This window comes from Xyrauchen texanus, chromosome 8 (genome assembly GCF_025860055.1).
Source record: "Xyrauchen texanus isolate HMW12.3.18 chromosome 8, RBS_HiC_50CHRs, whole genome shotgun sequence".
NCBI classification, from domain to species: Eukaryota; Metazoa; Chordata; class Actinopteri; order Cypriniformes; family Catostomidae; genus Xyrauchen; species Xyrauchen texanus.
The window spans coordinates 41,850,391-41,877,492 of record NC_068283.1 but is presented as its reverse complement, the minus strand read 5'-3'; the positions used below and the strand labels follow the sequence as shown (position 1 = coordinate 41,877,492).

General features: G+C 36.6%; 1 protein-coding gene across 2 annotated transcripts in view; it reads left to right on the top strand.

The window, feature by feature from the left end:
- srl (sarcalumenin) overlaps positions 1-26,875 on the top strand; it is a 36,906-nt gene extending 10,031 nt beyond the window's left edge. The window contains exons 2-7 of one of the 2 annotated variants that reach the window (XM_052131356.1): positions 2,045-2,140; positions 3,289-3,384; positions 21,245-21,280; positions 23,256-23,372; positions 23,566-23,799; positions 24,610-26,875. In XM_052131356.1, the coding sequence (XP_051987316.1) occupies positions 2,045-2,140; positions 3,289-3,384; positions 21,245-21,280; positions 23,256-23,372; positions 23,566-23,799; positions 24,610-25,421 (1,391 nt within the window). In that variant the 3' untranslated portion in view covers positions 25,422-26,875. The remainder of the gene's footprint in view (positions 1-2,044; positions 2,141-3,288; positions 3,385-21,244; positions 21,281-23,255; positions 23,373-23,565; positions 23,800-24,609) is intronic. The other variant, XM_052131357.1, reaches the window with a different exon arrangement.
- The last annotated feature ends 227 nt before the right edge of the window (positions 26,876-27,102 follow it).

Below are 27,102 nucleotides of genomic sequence, written 5' to 3'. Positions count from 1 at the left end.
CCACTGCCAGTTATATTTAGAATGGAGAAGGGCTTTTATCTTCATATCAACATATAATCCAACCATTTGGTAGCCATGTGTCCCCACACCCCTGAGGGTCTAACCTGTTATGAAACCAGGGAGTCCCCCATATTCAACAGCCCATGTTATGCAACCATGGCTACATTACACTCGGCCAATGTTAGATTTTATAAAGATTTGATAGATTAAAATAAGCAGAATCAAAGTTCAGAACATAGAACATACTGTTTTGATCACTGTGCATACCAGCAAACACGGGGGAGATTGTGGTGTGAATATCAGTATCAATGGTATGATATTAATAGCACAACAATGATGAGATGAGTAGTAGAATTACTGAAATCAATATCGACAGTAAATAACTAGACCTATATATAACCGTAAATAATTTGAGATGCTTGCTAAGATATGGCAATAGCCCAGCAGTGGAAAGTTTTGCACCGGAAAGCACCACTTGGATTATCTTTAGGAAATGTTGAAAACTAGTTGATTTTGAAATTGCAACTAAAAAGGCTAAAGAGTAACATCCTGTCTACACCAGACGCAAGCGTTGCATCAAAAGCAATAGAACCCCATTATAATCAATGGCGCTTGCGACACTGGAAGCCGGTGGTCCGTTGCGGCGCGGTGACAATAAACGGGAGACCCGTTCCGTTTTTCGCTGCACGCACTGGCGCTACTACTCAAATGATATGGGTTAGAACGTTCGTGTCGATGCGTCCAGTGTACCGTGCCTCAAGCCATTGCGACACATTGCATCAACGGATGCGCCCGGTGTAGACAGCGTGTAAAGGCCCAAGTATTCTTCGTTTTTGCGTGCTCTGGTTCGGCTCGTGCCTTGTCAACCGTGTTGCCTTTGTGAGTATACTCTTATGACCGCGAGCGAATACGAACACGTTGTGATGCATGCCCACTATAACTTCTTTGTGATACTCTTTTAGGTGAGTCATTGGCCGGCGAGTGTCACGCATACTGTGCGTGGAGCGATCAGCAACGCAGTCGCACCAAGTATACTTTGTCCTTAAGCAGTTATAAGCCATATTCATACAATGCAAGAAGCCAGACCTTTTCTCTCGAATGAACTTCAGCAGAATGTTACATCTAAACCCCACCCACGATTCATTTTTACCAATTATCAACACTCTTCAACTAGCCGAGTTCTCCTAGGTCAAAAATGTTAGGATGTGCATGAACAGGAGAAATATCACTATATGAACACCTTGCAAAACAAAAACTTTGACATTGACTTTCTTTAGCTAAAAACGGTCTAAAGCGGCAAGTGTTGTTGGGCGTATAGGCACGTTTGAGCTCAATTTTGTGGGTGTAATGTCCACAGATGGGTGCCAAAAGTAGTTTTAAGCTATACAGACTGCAATACAGTCAAGAGGAATGCATGCTTTATCAACTGTAACACCAACCCAAATCTAAACCTAACCATCAGTCGAGTAAAAATATAATGTTAGAGGGAAAAATGCAACTTCCTAATCAAGGTCATCTCTGATTATCTGAACACGAGTACTTCCTGGTTACAAAGCACGATCCAAAACCGGGTCTCCCATGCTGCTAATGCAATGCACTTCTGGTCGCTCCACAAGGGAATGTAAACACATTGGAGCCAACGCAAAAATGTCTCATGGGAGATGCCGCTTGTCTGTAAGTTGGCATAATGTGACCGATCCTAGGGCTCCGTCATAATTTTTAGGCAAACAGTGTGTTCATGTTTTCAACACTCAATGTGTTCGCTCCGTAAGTATAATTCATGCATTTGTTATTATATTTGACCTGCTTAAAGGTCCTTTTATAATCCCATACACCAATGCCACAGTTGGCCAAAAGCATCACCCTTTTCTCATCATAGTAACCGTTTAGTCGATATGTTAAGTTTTGAGCCACTTTACATTTCCCTTTTTATTTAGCAGACCAGCTGCGGACTAGCTCAGGCAAGTTTAAGATTTTGTTTCAGGGTTCTTGGTTCTTGTTCTTTGATTAAAGTTTTAACATGTCTGTCATGTGTTTTCTTTAGAGGAGGAGGAAGTCCTAGATTCTATCCTGAGAGACAGATCTCACATTGAGGAAACTCTACGGCTCGCAGCGGATGACGAAGCAGGAGACTATGCTGGTAAGGAAATGAAGCTCATTTATGATATACACACCCATAGAAAGTCCATTTGCATAGTACTTCTTTCAGAAAAGCCCAGCACATTTTGTCATATGTTGTCTTTGCTGGTGTCTACTCCAGATTGTTAACTAGCAAGAATGTCTTACTCAACTCCAAGTTTTGACGCTGAAGATAATGGTTATGCTAGTCCACCAGCATTAACCAATATAAACTTACCTGGAATAGCATGGGAATTAGTGCTGGTCAAACCGGCCATTTCAGCAGGGCTAATATCAGTCATCATATACATTGACTGGTCAACTATCTTGAATTGTAGAGCCTTCCAAAAATTTTATTTTTGTTTAATTTGTTATTAAATCCAACAAGCATTCACTTTACAAGTGCAGTTTTCTTTCCTGTGAGGTTGTGTTTACTTTTTAAATGAGCTACTTGCTAGTTAGTAGCAGGTGGCTTTAGTGGGAGGGACATTCTCATTCTCGAGAGCATTTGATTGGACAAAAACCTGTGCTACATAATTCAACAATGTATTTGGCCCATTTTCCAGGAACAAAAATGGCAGCAAATTATAAATGTGTTTATATCTGCAAAAAGTTAGCTTTGTTAACTTTTAGTGGCAGTGGTGGCTCAGTGGTTGAGGCTCAGGGTTACTGACCAGAAGGACGGGGGTTCAAGCCCCAGCACCACCAAGATGCCACTGTTGTGTCCTTGAGCAAGGCACTTAACTCCAGATTGCTCCGGGGGGATTGTCCCTGTAATAAGTGCACTGTAAGTCGCTTTGGATAAAAGCGTCTGCCAAATGCATAAATGTAAATGTAAATATACGTATATATATGTTTTGAGTGTGCATTATCACATCCATTATACCTGGTACTGGTGGAGCATTGTTACTTAATTCACAGAACGGATCTACTGAACGTTTTATGCATTTTAACTGAACAAATGGCTCATAAGGAATAATGACCAACATGTCGAAATACACTTTTAGGTTTGTTTACTTCACAGTCTTCTCTCAATTCCTCTCCAAACACTTTATCCACAACACCATCTTGCACTCTTTCCTCTCCCCCATTATTTCCCCCATCTCTTGAGTCTTTTAGGATGTCTTTCTCTTTTATAATAAACTCTTTCTTCAACTTTTCTTTCCTCAGCTGCTTTGCAGAGACTGAGAAAGATCTACCACAATTCCATCAGGCCCATGGAACATGCCTACAAGTACAATGAGCTCCGGCAACATGAGATCTCAGGTATCAGCCTGTTTTCCACTGACGTCATGTCTGCAGTTTTTCTAATTCATGATCATATCTGAATGTTGATTGGTTGTTACATCCCTACACCACCATGACATCATTCTCCTCAACCAATCAGTGCTCACACTAGTTAGTTCTGCAAATCACCTGGCACACTCAAATGATCATATTCATAAGGACCAACCCATGGGTTGCTGTGTAAACATGTAAATGTGTTTTAATGCTGATGTAATAATGAACGGCCACATACCAAAGCTGTCAACTATTGAATTTGTTAGCCTTCTTCTTAATATTATTCTGCTCCTGACTGGGAATCAGCAAATGTGGTTCTCATCAGCAAATGTGGTTCTTCCCAATGGGTATTTATTTTAACTCACAAAGTTACATATACATCACAGCTGATAAATAAAATCACTCTACACAATGAACTGCACATCTGTTGAACTGATGCACGTGGGGGCCTGGGGGGCCGGACCAGAAACAGAGAGAAAAAGAGAGAGCTAAAATAGACAACACATTCTCATGGTAGAAGGGTCCATCTGTAAGCAATTAGGAATTTCTCAACAGCCCTCACTTTATACAAGACATTCATGTGTTCAAGTCTGTTTTTCTATGTGATTAAATTATAACAATTGCTTAATAAGGGGAGGTGCAGTACTTCAGGGGAGATTATGATTTTGTTGGGGTTAAACAGTTTTGAATTCTTATAATATTTTGCAACTTTACTCAAAAACATAATTTTAAGTTTTACGCATTTCAAGTTCATAACAGAATTTAATTCAATCAAATTGAGTAATCCTTAACTAAATGAAAACAAAAAATGTGAATAACATTGTATTGATTTATTTAGTTAAACATTATATTAACATTATATGTTTGATAATACACAGGCACAAATCTAATGTTTTAAAAGTTACGCATTTCAATTTCTTAATATAATTCCATTAAATTGAAGGAAACTTTAACCAAATAAATTAAATAAATTCCCAAATATATTGTTTAGTTAATTTAATTTTTGTCAAAAAATTACATAATTCAATTTGATAGAATTTTATTATTAAATGTAAATGCCAAAATCTTAAAATTGGCCATTTCTTTTTCTTTCTTTCTTTCTTTCTTTCTTTCTTTCTTTCTTTCTTTCTTTCTTTCTTTCTTTCTTTCTTTCTTTCTTTCTTTTTTGAGTGTAGATTAAGCTTAGATATTTCTGGTAATTGTCAGAGTTTTTTTTATTTATCTTTAGCTCTTTTCTCATTAGCATTTTATATTAAAACGGCAAGAAATATTTGTATTTATTCATACACTGTAAAAAAAACTGACAGCTGTGGTTGACAGAATATTTTGTAAAAAATACAGTAAAAATATAAACAACTTTACAGAACAACCTGTACATTTTACAGTTTAAAACTGTTGTTTTTACAATATATTTTATGGCATCAGGGTAAAACTTGGGAAATTATAATAATGTAATAAACATATAGAGACAGCACTCAGTGTCACTCACACAAACACTAAACACCATCAGGATAACATTGTGAAATTATAATAATGTACTAAACATGTAGAGACAGCACTCAGTGTCACTCACACAAACACTAAACACCATCAGGATAACATTGTGATATTATAATAATGTAATAAACATGTAGAGACAGCGCTCATGTCACTCACACAAACACTAAACACCATCAGGATAACATTGTGAAATTATAATAATGTACTAAACATGTAGAGACAGCACTCAGTGTCACTCACACAAACACTAAACACCATCAGGATAACATTGTGAAATTATAATAATGTAATAAACATGTAGAGACAGCGCTCATGTCACTCACACAAACACTAAACACCATCAGGATAACATTGTGAAATTATAATAATGTACTAAACATGTAGAGACAGCACTCAGTGTCACTCACACAAACACTAAACACCATCAGGATAACATTGTGAAATTATAATAATGTACTAAACATGTAGAGACAGCACTCAGTGTCACTCACACAAACACTAAACACCATCAGGATAACATTGTGATATTATAATAATGTAATAAACATGTAGAGACAGCACTCAGTGTCACTCACACAAACACTAAACACCATCAGGATAACATTGTGATATTATAATAATGTACTAAACATGTAGAGACAGCACTCAGTGTCACTCACACAAACACTAAACACCATCAGGATAACATTGTGAAATTATAATAATGCAATAAACATGTAGAGACAGCACTCAGTGTCACTCACACAAACACTAAACACCATCAGGATAACATTGTGAAATTATAATAATGCAATAAACATGTAGAGACAGCACTCAGTGTCACTCACACAAACACTAAACACCATCAGGATAACATTGTGATATTATAATAATGCAATAAACATGTAGAGACAGCACTCAGTGTCACTCACACAAACACTAAACACCATCAGGATAACATTGTGAAATTATAATAATGCAATAAACATGTAGAGACAGCACTCAGTGTCACTCACACAAACACTAAACACCATCAGGATAACATTGTGAAATTATAATAATGCAATAAACATGTAGAGACAGCACTCAGTGTCACTCACACAAACACTAAACACCATCAGGATAACATTGTGATATTATAATAATGCAATAAACATGTAGAGACAGCACTCAGTGTCACTCACACAAACACTAAACACCATCAGGATAACATTGTGATATTACAATAATGCAATAAACATGTAGAGACAGCAGCTCAGTGTCACTCACACAAACACTAAAAACACATCAGGATAACATTGTGAAATTATAATAATGCAATAAACATGTAGAGACAGCACTCAGTGTCACTCACACAAACACTAAACACCATCAGGATAACATTGTGAAATTATAATAATGCAATAAACATGTAGAGACAGCACTCAGTGTCACTCACACAAACACTAAACACCATCAGGATAACATTGTGAAATTATAATAATGCAATAAACATGTAGAGACAGCACTCAGTGTCACTCACACAAACACTAAACACCATCAGGATAACATTGTGAAATTATATTAATGTAATAAACATGTAGAGACAGCACTCAGTGTCACTCACACAAACACTAAACACCATCAGGATAACATTGTGAAATTATATTAATGTAATAAACATGTAGAGACAGCACTCAGTGTCACTCACACAAACACTAAACACCATCAGGATAACACTGTGATATTATAATAATGTACTAAACATGTCGAGACAGCGCTCAGTGTCACTCACACAAACACTAAACACCATCAGGATAACATTGTGATATTATAATAATGCAATAAACATGTAGAGACAGCGCTCAGTGTCACTCACACAAACACTAAACACCATCAGGATAACATTGTGATATTATAATAATGCAATAAACATGTAGAGACAGCACTCAGTGTCACTCACACAAACACTAAACACCATCAGGATAACATTGTGAAATTATAATAATGCAATAAACATGTAGAGACAGCACTCAGTGTCACTCACACAAACACTAAACACCATCAGGATAACATTGTGAAATTATAATAATGCAATAAACATGTAGAGACAGCACTCAGTGTCACTCACACAAACACTAAACACCATCAGGATAACATTGTGAAATTATAATAATGCAATAAACATGTAGAGACAGCGCTCAGTGTCACTCACACAAACACTAAACACCATCAGGATAACATTGTGATATTATAATAATGCAATAAACATGTAGAGACAGCACTCAGTGTCACTCACACAAACACTAAACACCATCAGGATAACATTGTGAAATTATAATAATGCAATAAACATGTAGAGACAGCACTCAGTGTCACTCACACAAACGATAAACACCATCAGGATAACATTGTGATATTATAATAATGTAATAAACATGTAGAGACAGCACTCAGTGTCACTCACACAAACACTAAACACCATCAGGATAACATTGTGAAATTATAATAATGCAATAAACATGTAGAGACAGCACTCAGTGTCACTCACACAAACACTAAACACCATCAGGATAACATTGTGATATTATAATAATGCAATAAACATGTAGAGACAGCACTCAGTGTCACTCACACAAACACTAAACACCATCAGGATAACATTGTGAAATTATAATAATGCAATAAACATGTAGAGACAGCGCTCAGTGTCACTCACACAAACACTAAACACCATCAGGATAACATTGTGATATTATAATAATGTAATAAACATGTAGAGACAGCTCAGTGTCACTCACACAAACACTAAACACCATCAGGATAACATTGTGATATTATAATAATGTAATAAACATGTAGAGACAGCGCTCAGTGTCACTCACACAAACACTAAACACCATCAGGATAACATTGTGAAATTATAATAATGTACTAAACATGTAGAGACAGCACTCAGTGTCACTCACACAAACACTAAACACCATCAGGATAACATTGTGAAATTATAATAATGTAATAAACATGTAGAGACAGCGCTCAGTGTCACTCACACAAACACTAAACACCATCAGGATAACATTGTGAAATTATAATAATGTACTAAACATGTAGAGACAGCACTCAGTGTCACTCACACAAACACTAAACACCATCAGGATAACATTGTGAAATTATAATAATGTACTAAACATGTAGAGACAGCACTCAGTGTCACTCACACAAACACTAAACACCATCAGGATAACATTGTGATATTATAATAATGTAATAAACATGTAGAGACAGCTCAGTGTCACTCACACAAACACTAAACACCATCAGGATAACATTGTGATATTATAATAATGTACTAAACATGTAGAGACAGCACTCAGTGTCACTCACACAAACACTAAACACCATCAGGATAACATTGTGATATTATAATAATGTACTAAACATGTAGAGACAGCACTCAGTGTCACTCACACAAACACTAAACACCATCAGGATAACATTGTGAAATTATAATAATGCAATAAACATGTAGAGACAGCACTCAGTGTCACTCACACAAACACTAAACACCATCAGGATAACATTGTGAAATTATAATAATGCAATAAACATGTAGAGACAGCACTCAGTGTCACTCACACAAACACTAAACACCGTCAGGATAACATTGTGAAATTATAATAATGCAATAAACATGTAGAGACAGCACTCAGTGTCACTCACACAAACACTAAACACCATCAGGATAACATTGTGAAATTATAATAATGCAATAAACATGTAGAGACAGCACTCAGTGTCACTCACACAAACACTAAACACCATCAGGATAACATTGTGATATTATAATAATGCAATAAACATGTAGAGACAGCACTCAGTGTCACTCACACAAACACTAAACACCATCAGGATAACATTGTGATATTATAATAATGCAATAAACATGTAGAGACAGCGCTCAGTGTCACTCACACAAACACTAAAAACACATCAGGATAACATTGTGAAATTATAATAATGCAATAAACATGTAGAGACAGCACTCAGTGTCACTCACACAAACACTAAACACCATCAGGATAACATTGTGAAATTATAATAATGTACTAAACATGTAGAGACAGCACTCAGTGTCACTCACACAAACACTAAACACCATCAGGATAACATTGTGAAATTATAATAATGTACTAAACATGTAGAGACAGCACTCAGTGTCACTCACACAAACACTAAACACCATCAGGATAACATTGTGATATTATAATAATGTAATAAACATGTAGAGACAGCGCTCAGTGTCACTCACACAAACACTAAACACCATCAGGATAACATTGTGATATTATAATAATGTACTAAACATGTAGAGACAGCACTCAGTGTCACTCACACAAACACTAAACACCATCAGGATAACATTGTGATATTATAATAATGTACTAAACATGTAGAGACAGCACTCAGTGTCACTCACACAAACACTAAACACCATCAGGATAACATTGTGAAATTATAATAATGCAATAAACATGTAGAGACAGCACTCAGTGTCACTCACACAAACACTAAACACCATCAGGATAACATTGTGAAATTATAATAATGCAATAAACATGTAGAGACAGCACTCAGTGTCACTCACACAAACACTAAACACCGTCAGGATAACATTGTGAAATTATAATAATGCAATAAACATGTAGAGACAGCACTCAGTGTCACTCACACAAACACTAAACACCATCAGGATAACATTGTGAAATTATAATAATGCAATAAACATGTAGAGACAGCACTCAGTGTCACTCACACAAACACTAAACACCATCAGGATAACATTGTGATATTATAATAATGCAATAAACATGTAGAGACAGCACTCAGTGTCACTCACACAAACACTAAACACCATCAGGATAACATTGTGATATTACAATAATGCAATAAACATGTAGAGACAGCGCTCAGTGTCACTCACACAAACACTAAAAACACATCAGGATAACATTGTGAAATTATAATAATGCAATAAACATGTAGAGACAGCACTCAGTGTCACTCACACAAACACTAAACACCATCAGGATAACATTGTGAAATTATAATAATGCAATAAACATGTAGAGACAGCACTCAGTGTCACTCACACAAACACTAAACACCATCAGGATAACATTGTGAAATTATAATAATGCAATAAACATGTAGAGACAGCGCTCAGTGTCACTCACACAAACACTAAACACCATCAGGATAACATTGTGAAATTATATTAATGTAATAAACATGTAGAGACAGCACTCAGTGTCACTCACACAAACACTAAACACCATCAGGATAACACTGTGATATTATAATAATGTACTAAACATGTCGAGACAGCTCAGTGTCACTCACACAAACACTAAACACCATCAGGATAACATTGTGATATTATAATAATGCAATAAACATGTAGAGACAGCGCTCAGTGTCACTCACACAAACACTAAACACCATCAGGATAACATTGTGATATTATAATAATGCAATAAACATGTAGAGACAGCACTCAGTGTCACTCACACAAACACTAAACACCATCAGGATAACATTGTGAAATTATAATAATGCAATAAACATGTAGAGACAGCACTCAGTGTCACTCACACAAACACTAAACACCATCAGGATAACATTGTGAAATTATAATAATGCAATAAACATGTAGAGACAGCACTCAGTGTCACTCACACAAACACTAAACACCATCAGGATAACATTGTGATATTATAATAATGCAATAAACATGTAGAGACAGCGCTCAGTGTCACTCACACAAACACTAAACACCATCAGGATAACATTGTGATATTATAATAATGCAATAAACATGTAGAGACAGCACTCAGTGTCACTCACACAAACACTAAACACCATCAGGATAACATTGTGAAATTATAATAATGCAATAAACATGTAGAGACTGCGCTCAGTGTCACTCACACAAACACTAAACACCATCAGGATAACATTGTGATATTAAAATAATGTAATAAACATGTAGAGACAGCACTCAGTGTCACTCACACAAACACTAAACACCATCAGGATAACATTGTGAAATTATAATAATGCAATAAACATATAGAGACAGCACTCAGTGTCACTCACACAAACACTAAACACCATCAGGATAACATTGTGATATTAAAATAATGTAATAAACATGTAGAGACAGCACTCAGTGTCACTCACACAAACACTAAACACCATCAGGATAACACTGTGAAATTATAATAATGCAATAAACATGTAGAGACAGCACTCAGTGTCACTCACACAAACACTAAACACCATCAGGATAACATTGTGATATTATAATAATGTAATAAACATGTAGAGACAGCACTCAGTGTCACTCACACAAACACTAAACACCATCAGGATAACATTGTGATATTATAATAATGTAATAAACATGTAGAGACAGCGCTCAGTGTCACTCACACAAACACTAAACACCATCAGGATAACATTGTGAAATTATAATAATGTAATAAACATGTAGAGACAGCACTCAGTGTCACTCACACAAACACTAAACACCATCAGGATAACATTGTGAAATTATAATAATGTAATAAACATGTAGAGACAGCACTCAGTGTCACTCACACAAACACTAAACACCATCAGGATAACACTGTGATATTATAATAATGTACTAAACATGTAGAGACAGCACTCAGTGTCACTCACACAAACACTAAACACCATCAGGATAACATTGTGAAATTATAATAATGTACTAAACATGTAGAGACAGCACTCAGTGTCACTCACACAAACACTAAACACCATCAGGATAACATTGTGATATTATAATAATGTAATAAACATGTAGAGACAGCACTCAGTGTCACTCACACAAACACTAAACACCATCAGGATAACATTGTGATATTATAATAATGTACTAAACATGTAGAGACAGCACTCAGTGTCACTCACACAAACACTAAACACCATCAGGATAACATTGTGATATTATAATAATGTACTAAACATGTAGAGACAGCACTCAGTGTCACTCACACAAACACTAAACACCATCAGGATAACATTGTGAAATTATAATAATGCAATAAACATGTAGAGACAGCACTCAGTGTCACTCACACAAACACTAAACACCATCAGGATAACATTGTGAAATTATAATAATGCAATAAACATGTAGAGACAGCACTCAGTGTCACTCACACAAACACTAAACACCATCAGGATAACATTGTGAAATTATAATAATGCAATAAACATGTAGAGACAGCACTCAGTGTCACTCACACAAACACTAAACACCATCAGGATAACATTGTGAAATTATAATAATGCAATAAACATGTAGAGACAGCACTCAGTGTCACTCACACAAACACTAAACACCATCAGGATAACATTGTGATATTATAATAATGCAATAAACATGTAGAGACAGCACTCAGTGTCACTCACACAAACACTAAACACCATCAGGATAACATTGTGATATTACAATAATGCAATAAACATGTAGAGACAGCGCTCAGTGTCACTCACACAAACACTAAAAACACATCAGGATAACATTGTGAAATTATAATAATGCAATAAACATGTAGAGACAGCACTCAGTGTCACTCACACAAACACTAAACACCATCAGGATAACATTGTGAAATTATAATAATGCAATAAACATGTAGAGACAGCACTCAGTGTCACTCACACAAACACTAAACACCATCAGGATAACATTGTGAAATTATAATAATGCAATAAACATGTAGAGACAGCACTCAGTGTCACTCACACAAACACTAAACACCATCAGGATAACATTGTGAAATTATATTAATGTAATAAACATGTAGAGACAGCACTCAGTGTCACTCACACAAACACTAAACACCATCAGGATAACATTGTGAAATTATAATAATGTAATAAACATGTCGAGACTGCACTCAGTGTCACTCACACAAACACTAAACACCATCAGGATAACACTGTGATATTATAATAATGTACTAAACATGTAGAGACAGCGCTCAGTGTCACTCACACAAACACTAAACACCATCAGGATAACATTGTGATATTATAATAATGCAATAAACATGTAGAGACAGCGCTCAGTGTCACTCACACAAACACTAAACACCATCAGGATAACATTGTGATATTATAATAATGCAATAAACATGTAGAGACAGCACTCAGTGTCACTCACACAAACACTAAACACCATCAGGATAACATTGTGAAATTATAATAATGCAATAAACATGTAGAGACAGCACTCAGTGTCACTCACACAAACACTAAACACCATCAGGATAACATTGTGAAATTATAATAATGCAATAAACATGTAGAGACAGCACTCAGTGTCACTCACACAAACACTAAACACCATCAGGATAACATTGTGATATTATAATAATGCAATAAACATGTAGAGACAGCGCTCAGTGTCACTCACACAAACACTAAACACCATCAGGATAACATTGTGATATTATAATAATGCAATAAACATGTAGAGACAGCACTCAGTGTCACTCACACAAACACTAAACACCATCAGGATAACATTGTGAAATTATAATAATGCAATAAACATGTAGAGACAGCGCTCAGTGTCACTCACACAAACACTAAACACCATCAGGATAACATTGTGATATTAAAATAATGTAATAAACATGTAGAGACAGCACTCAGTGTCACTCACACAAACACTAAACACCATCAGGATAACATTGTGAAATTATAATAATGCAATAAACATGTAGAGACTGCGCTCAGTGTCACTCACACAAACACTAAACACCATCAGGATAACATTGTGATATTAAAATAATGTAATAAACATGTAGAGACAGCGCTCAGTGTCACTCACACAAACACTAAACACCATCAGGATAACATTGTGATATTAAAATAATGCAATAAACATGTAGAGACAGCACTCAGTGTCACTCACACAAACACTAAACACCATCAGGATAACACTGTGAAATTATAATAATGCAATAAACATGTAGAGACAGCGCTCAGTGTCACTCACACAAACACTAAAAACACATCAGGATAACATTGTGAAATTATAATAATGCAATAAACATGTAGAGACAGCACTCAGTGTCACTCACACAAACACTAAACACCATCAGGATAACATTGTGAAATTATAATAATGCAATAAACATGTAGAGACAGCACTCAGTGTCACTCACACAAACACTAAACACCATCAGGATAACATTGTGAAATTATAATAATGCAATAAACATGTAGAGACAGCGCTCAGTGTCACTCACACAAACACTAAACACCATCAGGATAACATTGTGATATTATAATAATGCAATAAACATGTAGAGACAGCGCTCAGTGTCACTCACACAAACACTAAACACCATCAGGATAACATTGTGATATTATAATAATGCACTAAACATGTAGAGACAGCGCTCAGTGTCACTCACACAAACACTAAACACCATCAGGATAACATTGTGATATTATAATAATGCAATAAACATGTAGAGACAGCACTCAGTGTCACTCACACAAACACTAAACACCATCAGGATAACATTGTGATATTATAATAATGTAATAAACATGTAGAGACAGCACTCAGTGTCACTCACACAAACACTAAACACCATCTGGATAACATTGTAATATTATAATAATGCAATAAACATGTAGAGACAGCACTCAGTGTCACTCACACAAACACTAAACACCATCAGGATAACATTGTGATATTATAATAATGTAATAAACATGTCGAGACTGCACTCAGTGTCACTCACACAAACACTAAACACCATCAGGATAACATTGTGAAATTATAATAATGCAATAAACATGTAGAGACAGCACTCAGTGTCACTCACACAAACACTAAACACCATCAGGATAACATTGTGAAATTATAATAATGTACTAAACATGTAGAGACAGCACTCAGTGTCACTCACACAAACACTAAACACCATCAGGATAACATTGTGAAATTATAATAATGCAATAAACATGTAGAGACAGCACTCAGTGTCACTCACACAAACACTAAACACCATCAGGATAACATTGTGAAATTATAATAATGCAATAAACATGTAGAGACAGCACTCAGTGTCACTCACACAAACACTAAACACCATCAGGATAACATTGTGAAATTATATTAATGTAATAAACATGTAGAGACAGCACTCAGTGTCACTCACACAAACACTAAACACCATCAGGATAACATTGTGAAATTATAATAATGTAATAAACATGTCGAGACTGCACTCAGTGTCACTCACACAAACACTAAACACCATCAGGATAACACTGTGATATTATAATAATGTACTAAACATGTAGAGACAGCGCTCAGTGTCACTCACACAAACACTAAACACCATCAGGATAACATTGTGATATTATAATAATGCAATAAACATGTAGAGACAGCGCTCAGTGTCACTCACACAAACACTAAACACCATCAGGATAACATTGTGATATTATAATAATGCAATAAACATGTAGAGACAGCACTCAGTGTCACTCACACAAACACTAAACACCATCAGGATAACATTGTGAAATTATAATAATGCAATAAACATGTAGAGACTGCACTCAGTGTCACTCACACAAACACTAAACACCATCAGGATAACACTGTGATATTATAATAATGTACTAAACATGTCGAGACAGCGCTCAGTGTCACTCACACAAACACTAAACACCATCAGGATAACATTGTGATATTATAATAATGCAATAAACATGTAGAGACAGCGCTCAGTGTCACTCACACAAACACTAAACACCATCAGGATAACATTGTGATATTATAATAATGCAATAAACATGTAGAGACAGCACTCAGTGTCACTCACACAAACACTAAACACCATCAGGATAACATTGTGAAATTATAATAATGCAATAAACATGTAGAGACAGCACTCAGTGTCACTCACACAAACACTAAACACCATCAGGATAACATTGTGAAATTATAATAATGCAATAAACATGTAGAGACAGCGCTCAGTGTCACTCACACAAACACTAAACACCATCAGGATAACATTGTGATATTAAAATAATGTAATAAACATGTAGAGACAGCACTCAGTGTCACTCACACAAACACTAAACACCATCAGGATAACATTGTGAAATTATAATAATGCAATAAACATGTAGAGACTAGCGCTCAGTGTCACTCACACAAACACTAAACACCATCAGGATAACATTGTGATATTAAAATAATGTAATAAACATGTAGAGACAGCACTCAGTGTCACTCACACAAACACTAAACACCATCAGGATAACATTGTGATATTAAAATAATGCAATAAACATGTAGAGACAGCACTCAGTGTCACTCACACAAACACTAAACACCATCAGGATAACACTGTGAAATTATAATAATGCAATAAACATGTAGAGACAGCGCTCAGTGTCATTCACACAAACACTAAAAACACATCAGGATAACATTGTGAAATTATAATAATGCAATAAACATGTAGAGACAGCACTCAGTGTCACTCACACAAACACTAAACACCATCAGGATAACATTGTGAAATTATAATAATGCAATAAACATGTAGAGACAGCACTCAGTGTCACTCACACAAACACTAAACACCATCAGGATAACATTGTGAAATTATAATAATGTACTAAACATGTAGAGACAGCGCTCAGTGTCACTCACACAAACACTAAACACCATCAGGATAACATTGTGAAATTATATTAATGTAATAAACATGTAGAGACAGCACTCAGTGTCACTCACACAAACACTAAACACCATCAGGATAACATTGTGAAATTATAATAATGTAATAAACATGTCGAGACTGCAGTCAGTGTCACTCAGACAAACACTAAACACCATCAGGATAACATTGTGAAATTATAATAATGTACTAAACATGTAGAGACAGCACTCAGTGTCACTCACACAAACACCATCAGGATAACATTGTGATATTATAATAATGTACTAAACATGTCGAGACAGCGCTCAGTGTCACTCACACAAACACTAAACACCATCAGGATAACATTGTGATATTATAATAATGCAATAAACATGTAGAGACAGCGCTCAGTGTCACTCACACAAACACTAAACACCATCAGGATAACATTGTGATATTATAATAATGCAATAAACATGTAGAGACAGCGCTCAGTGTCACTCACACAAACACTAAACACCATCAGGATAACATTGTGAAATTATAATAATGCAATAAACATGTAGAGACTGCGCTCAGTGTCACTCACACAAACACTAAACACCATCAGGATAACATTGTGATATTAAAATAATGTAATAAACATGTAGAGACAGCACTCAGTGTCACTCACACAAACACTAAACACCATCAGGATAACATTGTGCTATTAAAATAATGCAATAAACATGTAGAGACAGCACTCAGTGTCACTCACACAAACACTAAACACCATCAGGATAACACTGTGAAATTACAATAATGCAATAAACATGTAGAGACAGCGCTCAGTGTCACTCACACAAACACTAAAAACACATCAGGATAACATTGTGAAATTACAATAATGCAATAAACATGTAGAGACAGCGCTCAGTGTCACTCACACAAACACTAAAAACACATCAGGATAACATTGTGCTATTAAAATAATGCAATAAACATGTAGAGACAGCACTCAGTGTCACTCACACAAACACTAAACACCATCAGGATAACACTGTGAAATTACAATAATGTAATAAACATGTAGAGACAGCGCTCAGTGTCACTCACACAAACACTAAACACCATCAGGATAACATTGTGCTATTAAAATAATGCAATAAACATGTAGAGACAGCACTCAGTGTCACTCACACAAACACTAAACACCATCAGGATAACACTGTGAAATTACAATAATGCAATAAACATGTAGAGACAGCGCTCAGTGTCACTCACACAAACACTAAAAACACATCAGGATAACATTGTGAAATTATAATAATGCAATAAAAAATGTAGAGACATCACTCAGTGTCACTCACACAAACACTAAACACCATCAGGATAACATTGTGAAATTATAATAATGCAATAAACATGTAGAGACAGCACTCAGTGTCACTCACACAAACACTAAACACCATCAGGATAACATTGTGAAATTATAATAATGCAATAAACATGTAGAGACAGCGCTCAGTGTCACTCACACAAACACTAAACACCATCAGGATAACATTGTGAAATTATATTAATGTAATAAACATGTAGAGACAGCACTCAGTGTCACTCACACAAACACTAAACACCATCAGGATAACATTGTGAAATTATAATAATGTAATAAACATGTCGAGACTGCACTCAGTGTCACTCACACAAACACTAAACACCATCAGGATAACATTGTGAAATTATAATAATGTACTAAACATGTAGAGACAGCACTCAGTGTCACTCACACAAACACTAAACACCATCAGGATAACATTGTGATATTATAATAATGTACTAAACATGTCGAGACAGCGCTCAGTGTCACTCACACAAACACTAAACACCATCAGGATAACATTGTGATATTATAATAATGCAATAAACATGTAGAGACAGCGCTCAGTGTCACTCACACAAACACTAAACACCATCAGGATAACATTGTGATATTATAATAATGGACTAAACATGTCGAGACAGCGCTCAGTGTCACTCACACAAACACTAAACACCATCAGGATAACATTGTGAAATTATAATAATGTACTAAACATGTAGAGACAGCGCTCAGTGTCACTCACACAAACACTAAACACCATCAGGATAACATTGTGAAATTATATTAATGTAATAAACATGTAGAGACAGCACTCAGTGTCACTCACACAAACACTAAACACCATCAGGATAACATTGTGAAATTATAATAATGTAATAAACATGTCGAGACTGCAGTCAGTGTCACTCACACAAACACTAAACACCATCAGGATAACATTGTGAAATTATAATAATGTACTAAACATGTAGAGACAGCACTCAGTGTCACTCACACAAACACCATCAGGATAACATTGTGATATTATAATAATGTAATAAACATGTCGAGACTGCAGTCAGTGTCACTCAGACAAACACTAAACACCATCAGGATAACATTGTGAAATTATAATAATGTACTAAACATGTCGAGACAGCGCTCAGTGTCACTCACACAAACACTAAACACCATCAGGATAACATTGTGATATTATAATAATGCAATAAACATGTAGAGACAGCGCTCAGTGTCACTCACACAAACACTAAACACCATCAGGATAACATTGTGAAATTATAATAATGCAATAAACATGTAGAGACTGCGCTCAGTGTCACTCACACAAACACTAAACACCGTCAGGATAACATTGTGATATTAAAATAATGCAATAAACATGTAGAGACAGCGCTCAGTGTCACTCACACAAACACTAAACACCATCAGGATAACATTGTGCTATTAAAATAATGCAATAAACATGTAGAGACAGCACTCAGTGTCACTCACACAAACACTAAACACCATCAGGATAACACTGTGAAATTACAATAATGCAATAAACATGTAGAGACAGCGCTCAGTGTCACTCACACAAACACTAAAAACACATCAGGATAACATTGTGAAATTAAAATAATGTAATAAACATGTAGAGACAGCGCTCAGTGTCACTCACACAAACACCATCAGGATAACATTGTGATATTATAATAATGTAATAAACATGTAGAGACAGCACTCAGTGTCACTCACACAAACACTAAACACCATCAGGATAACATTGTGATATTATAATAATGTAATAAACATGTAGAGACTGCGCTCAGTGTCACTCACACAAACACTAAACACCATCAGGATAACACTGTGAAATTATAATAATGTAATAAACATGTAGAGACAGCACTCAGTGTCACTCACACAAACACTAAACACCATCAGGATAACATTGTGAAATTAAAATAATGTAATAAACATGTAGAGACAGCACTCAGTGTCACTCACACAAACACTAAACACCATCAGGATAACATTGTGAAATTATAATTATGCAATAAACATGTAGAGACAGCACTCAGTGTCACTCACACAAACACCATCAGGATAACATTGTGAAATTATAATAATGTACTAAACATGTCGAGACAGCACTCAGTGTCACTCACACAAACACTAAACACCATCAGGATAACATTGTGATATTATAATAATGTAATAAACATGTAGAGACAGCACTCAGTGTCACTCACACAAACACTAAACACCATCAGGATAACATTGTGATATTATAATAATGTAATAAACATGTAGAGACTGCGCTCAGTGTCACTCACACAAACACTAAACACCATCAGGATAACACTGTGAAATTATAATAATGTAATAAACTTGTAGAGACAGCACTCAGTGTCACTCACACAAACACTAAACACCATCAGTGTGACACTTATTTTTAGACTATAACGTCTAAAAATAAGTTGGGATCTAAAGTGTTATTTTTTACTTATAAAAATGCCCCCTTAATCTGCTCAAACTGTAGAGGGCCCCAGTGTAGGTTGGGTCCTCTGAAGGTTGATGTTCATGGCACATGAGTGTCCTGCTAACCTCTTAACACAACACTAGGATCAAGCTTGCCCCCTTGTGGTTCAGCATGGTACTTAACCCCTTCACTCACCACAATAATATACACTGATACAAAACTGAGCTACTACTCTAGTGAGGGGACTGAAGGAAACTGGAAAAACGTCTTACAAATATTATCTAAGGATCTATGTGGATAATGGCTGCTGCTGGTGATTTAATAGGAATGATAGTTTAATGGGAGTACTTCCCAGCCAAGTCTAAGTGGGTGTCGGTGTGGTGGGGCTAGAAGGGGCATTGCCCCCCTAGATTTTCATTGTGCTTTTGATTCTGGGGTGAAACATGACCCAGACATGTTCTTGACAGCTTTCATGATATTCACACATTTTTATATGTTTTAATAGAAAACATGACAAACATACTGATAAAGAATCCGTTTTAATTGTTTATGAACAACTCTCAAACATCTTACACACACATTTTAGCTCATCACTCTCTCCTACTTCATAGGAAAAGTGTCACTTCTTTCTTTCTTTTATCCCTACACATTCTCTCTCTCTCTCTCTCTCTCTCTCTCTCTCTCTCCTCTCCACTATTTCTCACACTTTACATCTTCTTTCACTCTGCCTGTGTCTCCTCCCCCTGACATCACCCACATGCCCCCTCCACTAAACAGCCTATCCAGGACGCACACTGGGGGATTCGGCAACAGGTGGGTATGACGGGGGCGTTTACTGCATGGCACTGCCTGCATCTGAGCTCCCCTGTAGTGTAATTGCAGCTAGCGCGCATCTGCACAATTACCATCAGCATGACAAGATAATTATACATTTCTAAGTAATAACATTTTCTAAGTAAGTTGTTGCTTAGTAATCATTCAGCTATTTTAAAGTTGCCAGAATATAAATAATTTAAATTCACTCACCAAATTGAGTGTCAGATTGTCCAATCTTATACACAACAATATTTCAGCAGATTTAGTACCAGCATATTTATGGTTTAAAGTCTTGATTTGGTTCTGGTGTTTTTATTCACTTAACTAAGTAGATACATTTTCAAATGAATTAACAAAATAACTTTTAACCCAATGAGATGTTTGGACTTTTAATTTAGTTAAAAATTTACATAATTCAATTTGATGGAAATGTATTATGAAATGTAATTGCCAAAAATATCACAAATTGTCCTTTTCTTGTATAGATTATGCTTAGATATTTCTTGTAATTGTCAGTTTTTTTTTTATTTATCTTAAAAAAATTTTTTTTTTAGCATTTTATGTAGCATTTAATATTAAAAAGGCAAGAATTTTTTTTATTTATTCATACCCTGAAAAACTGGCAGCTGTGGTTGCCAGAATAATTTTGTAAAAAATACAGTAAAAATATTAACATCTTTAAAGAACAACCTGTAAATTTGACAGTTTAAAGCTGTTGTTTGACTATATATTTTATGGTGCAGTACCGTCGTTTATACACTCACACGTTTATAAACTCACACAAACACTAAACACCATCAGGATAACACGAGCGAAAAACACAGAAGAATCTGTATTTGTTCAATGTAAAGTCCTGGCATACACCCGTGGGTGGGTGGGATGGGCGGGATTGGTGAGGGGTATGTGGCACTGACAACCTTCATAAAAATAAATTGCAATATCAGTTTCTCTTCTAATTCAAGAAGTGTCCTTATGTGTCTTATTGTGAGACTTTATATCACGAAAGAGTGAAGCAGCCTTCATTGTCATGTTTGGGGGTTTATAACACATTCTTTAGACAGATGCGATTAAATAAATCATGCAAAGCTGTGCAAAACATGTTCCCCACAGTCAGATCAACTGCAATACATTCTAGCTTACCCCAACACCAATTTCTTTCAATGCATTCATTTCAATGTATCATACTTTATTTTCTGTATTTATTCATTTTTATGATTGATGCAAATGGCACATTTGCTTGTTGCTTTTCGATTCTAAATGCTGACAGTGATGCTCCAGCTAAAAGATCAGAACTGAGGCCAATTTCCTCTCTTTTGAAACAGCTTCTTTCTGTAACATTGAACATGCCTGCATAATTTCATCACACCACAGTCAATGGACATTATCAAATGAAATTGCTTTCATATGCCAGAGCTAAATTACTTGATTGAAGAAGGGATTGGCCAAATCTCTGATCTGTTTCACTATGTTTTTCAGCATGGAGTGAAAATCTAAGAAATCCAAGCGAGATTCGTCATAACCTATAACTTGCCAACTAGAAAACTAGCAGAAACTCAATCAAAGGTACTGGCGTCAAAAGCGGTTCACCCAAAAATTTTAATTCTGTAAAATTTCTTTAAGTGAACTGTCCCTTTAACAAAAATGATATTCCCATATAAAGGTATGGTATGGGATTAGAGGAAAGTAACTCATTTCAAATGTCTGAAAAGGTCCGAAAGTAAGTAACACATACAATATAAATACTATATATATGAGGAGCCCCTGCAAACAATTACTCTGTCATTGGTAAAGGAAGACTTTAAAAAGATTAACTTGTGTTTTCAAAAATAGCTCTTTATTGTAATCGTTATATTGTAATTTATTTGTTTAAATTTGCTTTCGAACAAGAAATCGTTCTTCCTTGAGTGGTTTGATTTTTGCTGTTTTTGTTGCTGATTTTGTAACTGCATTGCACTCTTACTGTTTTTAAAAGATGGAGAAATCACCTCAAAACCCATGGTGCTGTTACTTGGACCCTGGAGCGTGGGCAAATCCTCCATGATCAACTATCTGTTGGGTCTGAAGGACACTCCCTACCAGTTGTACACAGGTAAACCAAATAGATAATTAGCAGGAATTCAAAGGGTTCCCATTGCTGTCCACAGGCTTGTGATCATCATCTCAAGTAGTCTTTGGTATTTAAATATTTGAATTCAGATTGGTTAAGTGATAATTGCTTTCTGTCTTTAGTTTCTTTGTTTCCTTTGCACTGTTACTGGAATTTCCCAACTTCTGTTCTCCAGGTGCTGAGCCCACTACTTCAGAGTTTACCGTCATCATGCACGGCGAAAAGATCCGCACGGTGGAGGGCATAGTCATGGCTGCTGACAGCTCTCGCTCCTTCTCCCCTCTAGAGAAGTTTGGCCAGACCTTTTTGGAGAAGCTTGTAGGCATCGAGATGCCCCACAAGCTCCTGGAGCGGGTGACATTTGTGGACACACCTGGAATCATTGAGAACCGCAAACAGCAGGAGAGAGGTAAAATGATAGAGGAATGCAAAGAAATAATATGCTAAAAAATTTTCTTTTGTTACCGCATGTTCTGACCAGGTGCGACAAGACCAATTTTCAGCAAAAAGAAAATACTACACAGTGTGACAATAGTGCCACCCATTGAAAATATTTAGCTATGTGCAGTGCAATTTTGGACCAAAGAGTTCCTCCTGTGGCTGGGGCTAAATCACCAACTAGAGGTGCTTCAAACTGACAGGAACTTGAGGTGAATATAGGCTAAAATATACTTCAGTTTTCCACGTGCTGCTACATGTCCACTTGCAGCCCAGGTCTGCACATGCACCTGCTGTTGACTGTAAACTAAAAGAGTAACACAAAGCAGTCGTAGTTTGCATGTGTCTGTTTGACCATTAACGAGACCGAATGACACGTGGAAATATTAGGTATACCCTAGACTTTAGCAACTGGACTCCTCCATTTTCAGTAAGGATTTGGCAATTGTATATTACATTAGAGAGCACTGGTGTTGTGACAAAGTTGAGCAGAGTTCTACCAATGGGAGTGCTGACAGTGAAGCGCACGGGATCCACCGCCTGATACAATTGGATAAAGCAGTCAAGTTGGAACTCATACTAGCAACTAAAAGTACAGTGACTTGGCGACTTCGATTTAATCGCTGTTAGTCAGAAGACCCCTAGGCACCAATGTCTTGTCGATTCATCGCATTGCACCGGGATAGGGCACTAAAATATGTCAATTAATTCCATTTTCATTATTAAGCATTTTAATCTAATCTATCATAATTAATCTCCATATATCTTCTCTCACTTCAAGGCTACCCATTCAACGATGTGTGCCAGTGGTTTATCGATCGAGCAGACCTGATTTTTGTGGTCTTTGACCCCACCAAGCTAGATGTTGGCCTGGAGTTGGAAATGCTCTTCAGACAGCTAAAAGGTCGAGAGTCCCAGATCCGTATCATCCTCAATAAGGCCGACAGTTTGGTGACCCAGGATCTCATGCGCGTCTACGGCGCTCTCTTCTGGAGTCTGGCACCCCTCATTAATGTGACCGAACCACCCCGCGTCTATGTCAGCTCTTTCTGGCCCTATGACTATGCCTCCGACACCAGCCTTGAACTCTTCAAACGTGAAGAAATATCTTTGCTAGAAGACCTGAACCAAGTGATCGAGAACCGGCTGGAGAACAAAATCGCCTTCATACGACAACACGGCATCCGTGTCCGTATTCATGCCCTCTTAGTGGATCGCTATGTACAGACCTTCAAGGAAAAGATGACCTTCTTTAGTGATCCTGAACTGGTGTTCAATGAGATCATAGATGATCCCGACAAGTTCTACATTTTCAAGTCTATTCTGGCAAAAACCAACGTCAGCAAGTTCGACCTGCCAAACCGGGCTGCTTACCGCGACTTCTTCGGGATCAACTCAATTAGCAGCTTCAAGCAACTCTCTTCTCAATGCTCCTACATGGGTGGTTGCCTGCTGGAGAAGATAGAGAAGGCCATCACCCACGAACTACCAGGCTTGCTCAGCAGCATCAACTCCGGAAAGAACCCGACTCTGTCCTCTTGCGAGGCCACTGGTTGTGGGGAGAAGCCTAAGAACCGCTACCGGCGAAACTGAGAGAAGATAGAGGTGGAAGGGAGATTGAGGAGGAGGAAGAGTGCAAGAATGGAGGGGATGTGGAGTAAACAAACAGAGGAAGAGCAGTAGAGCCATTCCTGCCCTTGCCGCAGGTCCGAGTCAATGGAGACGGATCTCAAGGGACTTTTTTTCAGAAAAACTAAGAGGTTGTGTGTTGGGAAAGTTTGAGGGAAGGGGACTCAGGGTTTTGGGTAGAGGGAGTTGAGGTGGAGCTACTTCTGAATGTGAGGGGAGTTTGCCAAAAATAACTCTCCTCTCTTTCCGCAATACTTTTATAAACTATCCACAGTTTTGGAGGGAAAATGCGTATGCACGTAAAACAAAATGGCTGACACACACTTAAAACATGTAAACAAAATTGCTAAAATAAAATATCCAGTGACTGAAAATGTGTTGCAGCTGTGAATGTATGCTAAAATGAACTTTGCTTGCAGATGTTGTATCCAAAAAAACATAAGCTTGTAATTTTTTCAACATATTGCCCATACAGTAGCCTATACAGTCAGTTCCCTGGTTGTACATTTTTATGATGTCTTTAGCACTGATTTCATCACTTTCATTTGTTAGTAAATATGGATTTTATTTCGCTCTCTCTTATGAGATATTGATAAGCTAAGTCTCTGGGTTTTACAGAAATCATTTTTACACGGCATGGTATAGGAGAAAGAAGATATTGAAGCTGCGTTTGATTTCTCTCACACATTTCCATTCATCCACTTTGTATACAGCCAAAAGGCCAATCTTTTCAGAATTCCCCAGTTAAAGTCAAGGGTATACTGTGTTTATCCACGTGCTTTTACATCTCACGGACAGTCTAGCGCTCTAGCCTTTCAAAGCATGCCTCAAAAGATGACTGTGTGGCTGCGTGGAAGCGTTCGCCATGCTATAACTGCTTTGTGAGGCTCTTTATGCCCAAAGTATACCACGGTTTTATGCTAGTGTATGAATACAGTCAAAGAAACCAACTTATTATTCTTCATTTGACCATGTGAGCGTATACAGGTGGACAGAGTACAAACATCTAGACAAATCATGCTGTGCACGTACAGTGCTCGTGTACCCTACTTGTGATTCATTTTACGTCCTTCACCCTCTTCACTTTGGGCTGAACGCAGAATTCAATATTTCACGTGAGATGTAGCGGCAAATGGAAAACCAAAGAACACTTTCGCCTTAATAGCCAGGTCTTATGTGATGGTAGGTTCTTTGCGTGGAAGAATGATTATAACTCTAGATGACTAGATATTATTCAGAAGTGTTTAGGGTGAGTTTATGTACATGTATGCTTTATGCTTTTCAAATCTGTTTGCCTCAGTCATGATGTATGGTGAATCGAGTAATACTTTGACTTCTCTGTGAAAATGGGCAAACATTTTCTATGGGAGCGACTTATAGCAATAAAAGTATTATTAACTCGAGCTGTCTGTTTATTTGGAGTTGGGTCATTGCAATTAATAGACTCTTTATCTCTTTTGAAAAAGCCCTGTTCAGTGTCAGCTAAATATTAGGGTTACTCTTTGTACCCACTTCCAAAAATAGACACGAGAGATGGGGGTCAACGCTGGGGTCAAGCTTAGACATAAACCGCAGGTATTGTTCAAAGATGAAGTCAGCTGGATCTATAGAGGGTTTGGTCAGGACGGCAGGTGAACGAATGTGG